The sequence below is a fragment of the Rhincodon typus genome, chromosome 9, assembly GCF_021869965.1.
Source record: "Rhincodon typus isolate 14 chromosome 9, sRhiTyp1.1, whole genome shotgun sequence".
NCBI lineage: Eukaryota > Metazoa > Chordata > Chondrichthyes > Orectolobiformes > Rhincodontidae > Rhincodon > Rhincodon typus.
In genome coordinates this window covers 82,165,256-82,179,703 of record NC_063340.1, presented here as the reverse complement: position 1 = coordinate 82,179,703, position 14,448 = coordinate 82,165,256, and the positions used below count along the sequence as shown (strand labels likewise).

The window sequence follows — 14,448 nt, the reverse complement described above, 5'->3', positions numbered from 1 at the left end:
ATACCTTTTATCTCTTACCCAGCTTGTACTCTTTGATTGACCACATTTTCCCAAATTTGATCCATTATCTCCAATATTTAGCTTAAAATCCTCTCTACTTCCGTAATTGTGCAATCTGCTAGAACACTGGTCCCAGCAGAGTTCAGGTATAGAGCTTCCCAGCAGTACAGTCCTAACTTTCCCTGATACCAGTGCCCCATGAATTGTAAAAAACAAAAGAACTGTGGATGCTGTAAATCAGAAGGAAGGGTCACCTGATCCGTATCGTTAACTCTGATATCTCTCCACAGATGCTGCCAGACTGGTGAGCCTTTCCAACAATTTCTGTTTTTGTGCCCGATGAACTGTAACCCACTTCTACCAGACTTTAAGCTTCAGAATAATTTGTTATTTGCCTGATGCCAATTTGTACCTGGCCCAGGCAATAATCCAGGAAATAATCTGTTTCTTAATTTGGTGCCTAGCTGAGTATGCAGATCTCTTGCCTTATCCTATCCATATTGTTGGATCCCTTTGAAGAAAATCATTTAACCTAATCAATCTACATCCTTAATAATGTCAACATTCCTTAATCTGGGATTTCCGTTTACAGAGATGTATCATGAGGTTGCAGACATGCATGCCGAGCCAGTGGGTTTGGTTGCAAACATTTTGTCACTCTGCTAGGTAACATCGTTATGCAGGGTCTAATTCAATGAGTTTGTTGATGGAATTCCGGTTAAAATACCAGGCCTCCAGGAATTCCCTGGCGTGTCTCTGTTTGGCTTGTGCAATTATGGATGTGTTGTCCCAGTCGAATTCATGTCCCTCGTTGTCTGTGTACAAACCACTGAGAAACAAAACCATAAGTAATACCAACCGCCCCAGTGAACCAAGGCATATAAATAACAAGTGGGACAGAACACCAATGCTTCACTGGAAGTGCACTGACAATGTTATCTTGCAGGGTGATGAAACGTTTGCAACTAAACCCACCAGCTCAGCGAGCATGTCTACAAAGTCATCCACAATCCGAGCTACAAATCTTTTTGAAAACTTTAGAGATATATCATCTTTTGTAAATTTAAAATAGTGCTGTAATTTAACCCATGAAGATGTCAGAAGACATACCATACCTTTGCATGCCTCTGCTATAAACTAAAATTACTTAACTCACCCAGGAACTATGTAATGAGAGAGATTTTTGGTTTCACATCCGGTTAGACTGGGTCTGAAATAAATAGAACGTCTGATAAATGGACAACAGAAACAGTGAAATACTGTATTAAAAAAAGCACTGGGAGTGGAAGTATACTATCTTAGTTCCCGGTACAATGGATGGATTACATTTCTGATTTAGAATCAAACTCTGTAACACAGCGCACTCTGTAGTTGCTCCTTACAAAAACAATTAAATTGACATCCAAACTCTGGTTCCCCAGCAAGTAGTATGGGAAGGCAGAATGGTGCATCTATGCTGTCAAAGGAAGGATTTCTAATTAAAGGGGTCTCAGCATGGGTAAGAAAAGGTCATGAGTATCAGATTTACCTGTAATTTAATTACTGCCAAACACTGGCAGTACTCTGTAGAGAAAATGTGCTTTGATAGTAATTTCTCAAAGTCATGGCTACAGCTTTTCAGTGCAACTGATCAAAGTCTTTCTAACTTGTCAGTTTCACTGAAGAAGTTCTTTCCACTATGGACTTAGCTCAATAATTCTGCCAAATTTCTAACAGGTTGAGAAATAGGCACCATTACAGGGAAATCAAGGTTCTAAGTTAAAGAGCCTCATAATTATCTTCTGAACAAACTGCTCAGTGTTTCCCTGATCACTTCCAAAGTTACCTCAGGGAAGTGTGGCAAGACTGAGGGATCATGCTGGGATACCATCCGGAGCCACCTTCTAGAAACTTCCCATCCTTGTCACCCAGAACCCATCATAATAGCCTGAGAAAATTCTGCTTCTCATCTGCATTTAGATAACTCTAGTCAATAGAAGAATCAACTGAATATACACTTCAATTCAGTTAACAAAATCTAATCAAGTATTATGTATTCTCATGAGCTTTTCCACCCTCTTCTGCTGCCCTTTTACTTCCTTTCTCCTTCTCCTTTCTATTTGGCCCCTGATATTTCCTTACTTATCTCATAACCCTCTTTTACCGTGCCCCATTATCATTTAATCTGTCCTGCCTTCCAACCAATCCAAAAGCTTCCCTTTCGCTATTTCCTTCTCTGTCTCTTTACATGCCCCTGTTCTTGCTTAAAAACATTGTTTCTACTTCTGAAAAAGGTTGGCAACCTGAAACGTTGCTTGAATTTTGGCATTCTGATCTATTCACAGTTGTAGATATTGGAGCTGTTTGGAAACCTGGAAGTTTGAACAACAGGCTTGCCTAGTTTTTTTTAAATTGAAGGCACAGCCTTTGCACATCTTCCAGTGTTTCCAATGAATTAGGGCAAGGCGGTTATGGCTTGTTCAACAGACCAATCAATGAGAAAAACAGTCCGAGACAGAAGAAGCCCAAAGGGTAACTTTTTAAAAAAATTCATTTGTAGGATGTGAGCATCACTGGCTGGACTAGTATTTATTGTCCATCCCTAGTTGCCCTTGAGAAGGTGGTGGTCAGAGGCCTCTGGAAGTGCTATAATCCATGTGCTAAAGGTAGACCCACATGTCATTAAGGAGGGATTTCTAGGATTTTGACCCAGCAACAGCAAAGGAATGGCAATATATTTCCAGGGCAGTATGGTGAGACACTTAGAGGGAAACTTGCAGGTGGTGGAGTTCCCATTATCTACTGTGGTTGTCCTCCTAGATGGAATTAGTCGTGGGTTTGGAAGGTGCTGTCTAAGAAGATTTTTGCAGTGCATCTTGTAGATAGTACTCACTAGTGCGTACTGATGGTGGAGTACCTGAACATTTGTGAATGTTGTGACAATCATGTGGGCTGATTTGTCCTGGATATTGTCAAGCGTCTTGAGAGTTGGTAGAGCTGCACTCATCTAGGCAACTGGGGAGTATTCCATTACACTCCTGACTTGTGACTTTTAGATGCTGGACAGGCTCAGGATTCAGGAGATCACTGCAGAATTCCTAGCCTCTGACTTGTTGTTGTAGTCACTATATTTATACGGTGAGTCCAGTTCAGTTTTGGATCAATAGAAACCACCAAATTTTGATAGTGGAGGATTCAGTGATGGTAATGCGATTGAATGAGAAGGGGCGGTGATTAGATTGCCTCTTATTGGAGATGGTCATTGCGTGGTTGTGTGTGGCACGAATGTTACTTGTCACTTTTCAGCCGAAGCCTGGATATTGTCCAGGTTTTGTTGCATGTGTACATGGAGTGCCTCAGTATCTGAGGAATCGTAAATGGTGCTGAATATGGTGTAATCATCAGCAAACTTGCCCACTTCTGACCTAATGATAGAGGAAGGTCTTTGATGAAACAACTGAAGATGGTTGGGCCTAGGACACTATTCTGAGGAGCTCTTGCAGAGATGTCCTACAGCTGAGATTATCGACCTCCAACAACCACAAGCATCTTCCATGGAGAGAAAGCAATAAACATTTCAGGTTGACACCCTTCTTCAGAACCATTCTGAAGAACAGTCACTGGACCTGAAATATTAACTCTGCTTTCTCTCTACAGATGCTGCCAGACCTGCTGAGTTTTATTTTTTGTTTTTGTTTCTGATTTCAAGCATCTGCAGTTCTTTGAGTTTTTTGACAAGCATCTTCCTATGCGCCAGTATGACTCCAACCAGCAGAGAGTTTGCCCCTAATTCCCACTGATTCCAGTTTTGCTTCTTGATGCCACACATCGACACTTTTTTTTGTTGTGAACTCTAATGCTGCCAAAGTGAGGATGGTTTTCTCTCCACCGAACTCCTCTCCCAAGTTAAAACCAAAGATATCTTTTTAAAGTTTCACCATCAATAAACTAACGTAAATGTTTTTTTTTCTAAGAATAGGCCCGGAAATAAAAATAAACATCAGCCAGAGTGAAAGTGCATTGAGGTGAAGTACAATGAACTTGCAAAAATAAGACTGCATCCAGGTTTCAGACCTGACTTTTTGCACAGGCGGAGAGCCTCTCTATTGTTGTGAAAAATGGCTGTTTTTCATGAGCTAGGCGTGGGAAACATGCATGTAGATTAGACCTGATGGATAAACAATGTGGATATGTAGATAGGGTACATTTTGGAAGAGATAAGGTACTCTTTTGTATGTGGAACCAGGATACATTTGAGAGATAGGATGCATTTTGTGAGAGGCAGTCTGTCCTTTGGAAATTGTTTAAAGCAGAAACCCATCGGAACTGTGAAGGCCTTTGGAACTGTGAGCTCTTTGGAACTGTCAAAGTGAGCTTGATGTAAGGCCTGCCTCAAAGCTGTGGCAGTTTGCTAAAGATTTAAAACATACCTCCAGCTCTCACCCTCACACTCCCATACATTTCCCATGACACACCATGTTACCTTATGCCCGTCACTCACAGCTCCTATTGTCAAGCTGACAAAATAAACTATCAAAAGAAGTACCACACAGTCCTGCCAAAAGTAGCTGTCAAAGGGGCCAGCAAACTTTCAAGGCAGTGAAAACTCATGCCCTTTAAATATTTGCAAAAATAACTGCATACAATGTTTAAGTAATGTTTCTACATTAAACTGTTTGTTGTTAGAAGCCATATAGGCACTCGTTGTAGAATTAATATTATACAACTGATTCATAATCTTCCATGATCTCAGTACACAACTTAATTGACAGCTCCAAACAGTAATAGATACTTTCAAGTGGAACTATGAATTTCAATACTTATTTCATAAAGAACTAAAGGAAGTTTTATGTACTCAATAGGTTTTTAGAAATGATAAATAGTAATTTCTTAAATTGACAATTAAGAACAATGTTTTATCTGAACGTGAGCTTTGAGGTCTGCCCATGTAGTTACAGGATGATTTGCCATAATTGGCACGTAGTTGGCATATTGGATATAAATGGCCTTAGTGTAGCTAGAGGGGCATAAGTTGGCATGGACAGTATGGGACCCATGGAGGTGTGGGTGAAGGGTATAAGGTAACATGGTGTGCCATGGAAAGTGTATGGGAGTGTGAAGGCGAGGGTGAGAGCTGGAGGTGAGCTTTAAATCATTAGCAAACTGCCAGTGCATTGAGGCAGGCCTTCCACCATGCTCACCTCTATATCCTCCACAATTTCTTAGGGGCTGATTCTCCATGACTCCAGGAGAACTCTGCCCCCTGAATGAAAGTCCAAAGTTCAGGGAATTTTATCTCAGGTCATGTTTGCAGAGCTGGGAAACATTGCAAATCTGAAAATCCAGGCCCCAGATTAACAGTCACATCTACAGGAAACAAGGGAAATAAGATATGCTGACCACCAATCCACGTCATCATATGGGGCAGCTTCAGGTTACTTACTCTCCAGGATTGCCCTGGAGTCATCAGAAATTGAAAAGTAATCTCCAGTATTTGTTGCCACCAATCTAAAGAAAAATCATATTTATTGAAACAAATTACAGCTTTTAAAACTTTCTCCGAACATTTATTTGTCTAAAAATATTGAAGCTGCAAAAATGGCTGTTTGACTCAGAGTTAAGAATCATCCAGTGGGGGTAGAAGAGTGTCTGGTGACTTCCAATTAACGTGGAATGCAGTCTCTGTAATGGACTGAGATGTCAATGACAGGAACGTTGGTATGGGGCAGTAAGAGAGAGAAGGTCGTGTGATAAAATCTCCAGGAATGCATCCAACCACATTTGCCAACCCTACTTCAACTCACTTTCCTGACTATGGTTAAATAAAAGGTTGAAATGAAACAAAATTACAAATTTAGATGCAAAGTCACATTATACCTTTTTACTCTTAAGTGTTTCTTCAGAGGGCAGCCCACAGAAATATGTGAAACCTGTGAATAAAATTTTTTAAACACGTGTCACTGGAACTTTTTTTTGTTGCTATGCTTTTACCTTTGTTGCAAATTTCATACAATGTTATGGAGAGAAAGGTACATAAATAGGTCATAGAAGAGGATTGCACTGAGAGGAGAGAAAGGTGGTAATCAAACAGAAAATTGCCATTAAGGCAGTATGGCCTCCACATTCTCAGGACATTCACATTTCTCCTCCAACTCCTTTAGTCCCACCCCACCCTACTAACATGCACACTCCCCACTTCCCTATAAATACATGGTAACATACCGTATAGCATACCATTTGGCAAATATGTATGTGTCACACTTTGAAACAATCAACCAATTAATCCAACACCCCATCTTCCTATGAATTTCAAATAATAAATTTTAGCCTTTAAAATCAGCTGGTCCTCCTGCCCCTGCTCTGAAATATTCCAGCCATGCACAATAGGCCGAAATCTTGCCCAGGAGATAATTTTGTCTCCTTTTTTCCCTTTTGCAGATAATCTTCTTCAGTTTTGCAACTATTATTTTACCAGAAGTGTGGCTACACATTCAATCATTTGTGCCAATTTTCTAGAAGCATATCAATCAATGGCAAGTTGGATCAACATGGTAAGATCCTCTGAAATCAGAGAAAGAAATACAAGATCCCTAATAAAATGCATAATACTTTGATCTAAACTGTTTCATTTGAGAGGCTATTAATTTCATTTCAAACAGCAGTGAAGCTACGGAACCATGAAGTGGTTCAACTATTGTTGTGGAATGTAAGAGTTAGGGACTACATACAGCGCTGCCTAGCTGCAGGCTTATGATCGCATTGTCATGTTAATGTACAGATTCTATCATACAGACTGAACTACTCATATTTAGGGATTGTAGAATTTTTTAAAATTGTCAGCTAAGAAGTTGGAGATTTATACATTACAATCCTTTTGATACTACAGAATATATTTATATTGAGTATAATAGTTATTAATTTCAAAGTAAATTAACTATTCAATTTGAATTTAAAATGTCACTACTGTAAACCTATCAATCTATATAGAAAAAATATTTTACAGAAAACATACCCTTCTGGATGTCAATTTACAAGTATACTCCATATGATTAATCTGGAATTCCACAGTTAAAACACCAGTTGTTTCCTTTCTGAAATAGCAAATTATGTTGCACGCATCTTAGCAAACAGGCTTGAAATACAATATTTTATTAATGATATATAGTAGAAATACAATCCATGCATCTGATCTTCTTGAAGGATGCAAGTCAGTTTCCCATTTAGAGTCATAGAGTCATACATCTTAGAAACAGAATCTTCAATCCAACACATCTGCGCCGACCAGACATCCCAATCTGATCTAGTCCCATTTGCCAGCATTTGGCCCATATCCCTCTAAACCCTTCCTATTCATGTAACCATCCAGATGCCTTTTAAATGCTGTAATTGTACCAGCCTCCACCACTTTCTCTGGCAGCTAATTCCATACATGCACCACTGTCTGTGTGAAAAATTTACCCCTCAGGTCCTTTTTAAATCTTTGCCCTCTCACCTTAAATCTATGCCCTCTAGTTTTGGACTCCCATACCCTGGGGAAAAGACCCTGGCTATTCACCCTATCTATGTCCCTCATGATTTTATAAACATCTATCAAGTCACCCCTCAGCCTCCGATGCACGAGGGAAAACAGGCGCAGCCTATTCAGCCTCTCCCAATAACTCAAACCGCACATTCCGGCAACATCCTTGTATCTTTTCTGCACCATCTCAAATTGAACATCTTTCCAATAAAAGTGTGACCAGAATTGTATGCAGTATTCCACAAGGGGCCTCACCAATGTCCTGACAGCTGCAACATGACATCTCAACTCCTATACTCAATGTTGACCAATCAAGGTAAACATTGCAAACACCTTCTTCACCACCCTGTCTACCTGTGACTCCACTTTCAAGGAACTATGCTCCTGTAAACCCAGGTATCTTTGTTCGGAAACACTCCCCAAGGCCCCACCATTTCCTGTATAAGTCCTGCTATGGTTTGCCTTACCAAAATGCAACACCTCACATTTATCTAAATTAAACTCTACCTGCCACTCCTCGGCTCGTTGGCCTGACTAATCAAAGTCCCGTTGTAATCTGAGATAATGCTTTTTACTGTCCATTACACCACCTATTTTGATGTCACCTGCAAATTTACTGAACATACCGCCCCTATATTCAGATCCAAATCATTTATATAAATGGCGAAAAGCAATGGATCCAGCACTGATCCTTGTGGCACACCACTGGTCACAGGCCTCCCGTCCGCAAAACACCCCTCCACCACCACCCTCTGTCTCCTACTTTCAAGCCAATTTTGTATCCAATTGGCTCACTCCCCTGCATCCCATGTGACGTAACCTTACCAACCGGTCTACTATGCAGAACTTTGTTGAATGTTTTACTGAAATCCATATAGACAATGCCTACTGCTCTTATCAATCTTCTCTTGTCACCCCTTCAAAAAACTCCATCAAGTTAGTGAAACACAACCTCCCACGCACAAAACCATGCTGACTATTCCTCATCAGCCCCTGCCTTTCCAAATGCATGTAAATCCTGTCCATCAGAATCCCCTCCAGCAACTTACCTCACCACTGATATAATGCTCACTGGTCTATAGTTCCCTGGCTTTTCCATACAGCCTTTCTTAAATAATGACACCATATTAGCCAACCTCCAACTTTCCATTTGCTGACACACCACCCATTGTAGGCCAGATATCAAACAATGATGAGACAGAATACAGGTAAGAGATAGAATGCTTGGTGGTCCCATGTGAAGACAACAATCTCTCCCTCAATGTCAGTAAAACTAAAGAGCTGATCATTTACTTCAGGAAGCAAGGAGGATGGCACGCCCCTATCTACATCAATGGAACTGAGGTGGAAATGGTCGACAGAATCAAGTTTCTAGGAGTAAAGGTCATCAGCAATCTGTCCTGGTCTACCCACATTGATGTGATGGTCAAGAAAGCACAACAACGCTTCTACCTCCTCAGGAGGCTAAGGAAATTTGGCATGTCATAAAGACTCTTCCTAATTTTTATATGTGCGCCATAGAAAGCATTCTATATGGGTGCATCACAGCTTGGAATGGCAAATCCTCTGCCCAGGACTGTAAGAAACTACAAAGAGATGTGAACACATCCCAGTCCATCACGCAAGCCAAACTTTCATCCATTGGCTGCATTTATACTTTTCGCTGCCTTGGAAAGGCAGCCAACATAATCAAAGACTATAACCCCACCACAATCACTTCCAACCTCTTCCAACGGGCAGTAGATATGAAAGCTGAACAACAGATTCAAGAACAGCTTCTTCCCTGCTGTTATTAGACTTCCAAATGAATCTTTCAAATTTAAAATTTAATGTTGATCTAGCTCTTTATGCACCTTCTCTGTAGCCATAACATTGTATTCCTCGCTCTGTTCTATTACCCTTATGCACTTTGTATGGTATGATGTGTCTATACTGCTTTGCAAAACAAAACCTTTCATTGCACCTCGGTATATGTGACAGTAATAAATTAAATCAAATCAAAACATCCTTCCTCAGTTACTGAATCAGTATTGAACACCAGTTATAAGAAGCACTGGGGATTACCAGGGAGATTTCAATATTCATCACCAAGAGTGACGTGGCAGCACAATTAATGACCTAACTGGCTGAGTCCTAATGGACACAGCTGCCAAACTGGGTCTGTTGCAGGTACTAAGAGAACTGACAAACTGACTGATTACAGTCTATGGATCAGTAAGTCAAGGATCCAGTTACAGAGGAGGGAGCTGAGACCTAAGTCTCTGAACTTAGAGATGAGTTCTCTTGGAATTATGGTGTTAAAGTTGGAACTGTGGTCAAGAAGTAGGAGCCTGACATAGGTGTTCTTGTATTCCAGATGTTCCAGGGATGAGTGTCTGGCCAGGGAGATGGCGTCTGCTGTGGACCTGTTGCACCGGTAGGTGAATTGCAAAGGATCAGGGAATTTGGTAGGCTGGAGTTGACATGAGCCATGACTAACCTGTCAAAGCACTTCATAATTATGGAGGCCAGAGCCACTAGGCAGTAGTCATTGAGGCACACTGCATGATTTTACTTTGGCACTGGCATGATGGTGGTCTTCTTCAAGCAGGTGGGGACATCAGATCATATTAAGGAGAGGTTAAAGATGACTGCAAATACTCCTGCCAGCTGGTCCAGACAGGATTTGAGTATGCAGCCGGGGACTCCATCCAGGCCAGTTGCTTTCCATGGATTCACTCTCAAGAGGGCTGATCTAATGTCTTTAACAGTGACCGTGGGAACAGGTATATCTAAAGCTGTTAGGATAGGTGACATCATTTCATTGACATTCTGTTCAAAGCGAGCGTAGAGTGCATTGAGCTCATTGGATAAGTATGTACTGCTGCTCGCAATTCTATTCGACTTTTGCTTTGTTGCCTATTACGTCACATAAGCCTTGCCACAAACAACAGGTATCTGTGTGGTTGGCCTGAGTCTCACTTAGTTTAGTTTTGCGTCGTGGCATCCCTGATGGCCTTGTGAAGGTTGTATCTGGATTTCCAGTTTAGGTCAGTGTTGCCCGACTTATACGGGCGGTTTGGAGTTGATCCATTTGGTGTGGATTTGGTCTCGCTGGTATTCAGGTAAAGCCTCACGTTTTCAAAGATTCCAGTGAATAAATCAACTATTTGTTTTTCTTTAAAGTGAACACTAGCTTTCGGACAGTCACACTGGTGTTCTGTCACAGAGTAGTTGTTATCTTGGTTGTGGCCTTTAACTGTTTGAAGTTGAAGAGCTTACCATCAGTGCGAAAAAATTACCACAGCTGGGACAGCCTCAGTAGTAAGTTGCAGCATTATTACAGGAAAGGTTAAGAATATTATTTGTGCATTGACACACCCCATTTAGCATCTACTTTTACAAGGGTCTGTGATGAGCCATTGCACAGTAGTGTTGTTCATATTTTGTCATGTAGGAGATACGTATTTGTGAACTTAGCAAGATGTTCATATTGCTGTAGCACCTTCCAAAGCAAATCAAAGGCTTTTGTGCTGTTTAAGTAAGTCACGTTCAAAGAGGTGTTTTTTTCTCTGCATTGTTTCTGAAGTTAGTGTATTGTGATGATCATGTCAATTCTTTCTCTGGTAGCCACACTGGGACACTAGAACAACCTTCTGCACAATTGGTGAAAGCCGATTAAGAAATAACCTAGTTAGGTCTTGGCCAACAGTTGAGAGCAGGGCCCCTATGGTTGCTACGGCCTAATTCACCTTCTTTCTTGAAGACTGTCTGAATGTGGTTGTCTGAAAGCTAGTGTTCAATCTGAAGAAGAACAGTTGATATTCATTGGAGCCTATGAAAGCGTGAGACTTTTCCTGAATACTAGCAAGACTAAATCTGCATCAACTCCAAAGCCTACAATTATAATTCATTGTGAACACTTACATCCCATGAATGAATGAAAAAAAAAATCATTGTCACTGCCTGTTTATTGTGCCTCCCTAGATGCCATTTAGAAGATGGTGGTGAGCTCCCTTTAGGAACTACTGCAAACTATTTACTATAAGTAGGCCTAAAATACCGTTACTGCGCCTCCCTAGATGCCATTTAGAAGATGGTGGTAAGCTCCCTTCATGAATAACTGCAAACTGCTTGCTAAAGGTAGGCCTAAAATGCCATTAGGCTGACCCAGCAATATGGAAGAAATGGCATTGTATTTCCAAGTCAGGATGGTCAGTGGCTTGGAAGAGAACTTGGAGGTGCTGGTGTTCTGTGTATCTGCTGTCCTTGTTCTTCTTGATGGTAATGGTCATGGATTTGGAAGGTGCTGTCTAAGAAGCACTGGTGAATTTCTGCAATGTATCTTGTTGATGGTGCTACTGATATTGAGCATTGGTGGTGGAGAGAGTGAATTTTTTGTTAATGTGGGCCAGTCAACTGGGCTGCTTTGTCCCTGGATGGTTTCAAGCTACTTGAGTGTTGTTGGAGCTGCTTATTAGCGACTTATCCAAAGGAGGTCGGTTAGGTCAGTTGGCTGAACAAATGGTTTGCGATGCAGAGTAACATCGACAATGCAGGTTCAGTTCATTCTCTGGCTGAGGCTACCATGAAGATCCTGCCTTCTCTGGTAGGTCCCTTGCCTGAGACATGGTGACCCTTAAGTTAAAGTCACCACCAATCATCTCTCTCTAATGAGAGACAGCCCCATCATTCTCTGGGACTATGACAACTATTATAGCTCTCAACTTGGCAAGTGGGGAGTATTCCATTCCATTACACTCCTGACTTATTCTTGTAGATTGTGGACAGTTTTGTGGAATAAGGAGGTGAGTTACTTGTAAAATTATGAGTCTCTGACCTACTCTTGTAGCCACAGTACATAAATGCTAGCCCATTTCAGATTCTGATAACCCCCAGGATGTTGTTGTGGGGGATTTAGTGATGGTAATGCAATTGAATGTAGAAAAATGTCTTGTGCTTCCATTATCTGGGAAGCTATCTATCACAATAAAGTAAACATTGATGGAGAGGTGCATGATTTGTTCTTACATGGTAGCTCAAAAATTACATACTTGAGTTTTCAAGAAATATGACATAAGACCTAGCATAAACTAAATGACTACCAGGCAATGTTTCTCCCCATGTTTCTATACATTGCTGAATCTTGGATAACTTTTAGGTGCCACATCACAGCTCTAGAACAGCATTACCAATGCTTTATCAGAACGGTGTTATGAATTAACTGCAAGGACAAAAGAACTAACATGGCAGAGACATGCCAAGTATAGAGGCCATGATAATCTCACATCTAAGATGAATGGGACATGTTATCAGTGTGCCTGATTGAATACTGCCCAGAAAGCTACTTGATTCAGATCTGTGCCAGGGAGCCTGTTAATGCAGGGGACAAGAAAAAAATTCGTAAGAGACTTCATGAGGAAAGCAGATGCTCAGTCATGACCAAAATAGTGTTTATCATTAAATAAAAAGTATCAAGATCTGTAAGAAACACCACCACTGGAAGAGAATGATGAAAGAGACCAAAAAAAAGGCTGCACATCAAGCAAACAATGTATCACTATCTCTTCTGGCCAACAACCAATGTCTTTAATGTTGTCCTGCGATGCTAACATATCATTCATGAATAAACAATCTGCAAATCCTTAACCAACAGTGACATTCCACTTTCACCCCACCCACAAGAAAGAATTATCTTCAACACAAGGAGTTATTGGATAGTCTAACCTGATAGATGTGTTTCCCATGGCTTGGGAAGCTTGGCAGCTGAAGGGAGGCTAAAAGGGCCAGATCCATCAAGTAAGCAGATTTAAACAGCCCTTAACATATGCCATATGCATTTTTTATGGTCATGTCATTAAGTGATACATGAGACCTAGAGTGCTTCTTTCCATCCATCCGGTTTACCTATTTTTCTCCATGCAATCACAGCACCTCCATCTGATCTAATCACAGCCAACTCAATGTCCAATCATGGCCATCATTATTCTGATGTTTTCTGTGGCTATCCTGATCAAATCATAGTCCGCTCAATTTCTAGCTTTCCAAAATAATCTTTAGCCACACCCCATCAATCCCACACCCTCCAGATGTCCTCTTTAGTCTTCCACAAAGTTCACTCCAATCCTTTCTCTACTCCTTGGCTCCTGGCTAACAAATCGGACCATCCCAGCTGACACATTTCCTGTTTCTCAAACTGGCTGGCTAACAACCAGGAAATGGAGTAAGAATTTAAATAAACTCCTTCCACGAAATTGGGCAGAACCTACAGGAATCTCCCATTGCCAGATTGGCTGCATGGTTCAAATTAGAGTCCAAGCCATTTATCTTAAGATAAATATCACAAAGAAGATCAAAACAAAAATACTCACAGGTCTTTTGTGTAGTTTTCTGAACGCCTGTAGTCTTTTTTGTGTTGAAACATAATTGACTAAAATGATAAATAGTTTCTTCAGTATACCGTTAATGCTACCATAGGTCCTAAAAATATCATCATCATTTACAGTATTGCTGTGGCTTGCTGAACCAACAGCAAGCACAGGTAAATATTATGATTATGTCCACCTGATAAATATTCATGTCTGATGAAAAATCAGATGCACCAACTTACTCAGATTGGTTACTTCTGGAGCCTCAGCAGCAACATAAGAAGTGTGCTGCTGATTGCTTGCTCTGTCCCAAACCTTCATGTCAAACCACAGACAGGCTTGTGCATTGCAGAGGCAAATAGCAGTTACACTAATGTTTAAAAATAGTCATGCAGGCACTGGAGATTTGCAGAAAAGATTTAATAGAATGATTCCAAAGCCAAAAGGCTATAACCCATTAGGAAAGATGAACAGGCTAGGCTCTTTTCTCTGGAAAAAAAGTAAGAAAGGGTAACCATGGGCTTGAGTGAAAATATTTCCATTTGAGGAGGGGTCCAGAATGAAGGGCTAGGAATATATTCATAATACTGGATTTTGATTTCT

At 40.8% G+C, this 14,448-nt stretch overlaps 1 protein-coding gene across 1 annotated transcript in view; it reads right to left on the bottom strand.

The window, feature by feature from the left end:
* The window catches only part of LOC109917166 (cation channel sperm-associated auxiliary subunit epsilon), a 108,388-nt gene that overhangs the window by 35,946 nt on the left and 57,994 nt on the right, over window positions 1-14,448 (bottom strand). The window contains exons 6-10 of the mRNA XM_048601374.1: window positions 13,747-13,804; window positions 10,550-10,736; window positions 6,992-7,070; window positions 5,857-5,909; window positions 1,157-1,210 (exon numbers count right to left, since the gene is read on the bottom strand). Of these exons, the coding sequence (XP_048457331.1) occupies window positions 1,157-1,210; window positions 5,857-5,909; window positions 6,992-7,070; window positions 10,550-10,736; window positions 13,747-13,804 (431 nt within the window). The remainder of the gene's footprint in view (window positions 1-1,156; window positions 1,211-5,856; window positions 5,910-6,991; window positions 7,071-10,549; window positions 10,737-13,746; window positions 13,805-14,448) is intronic.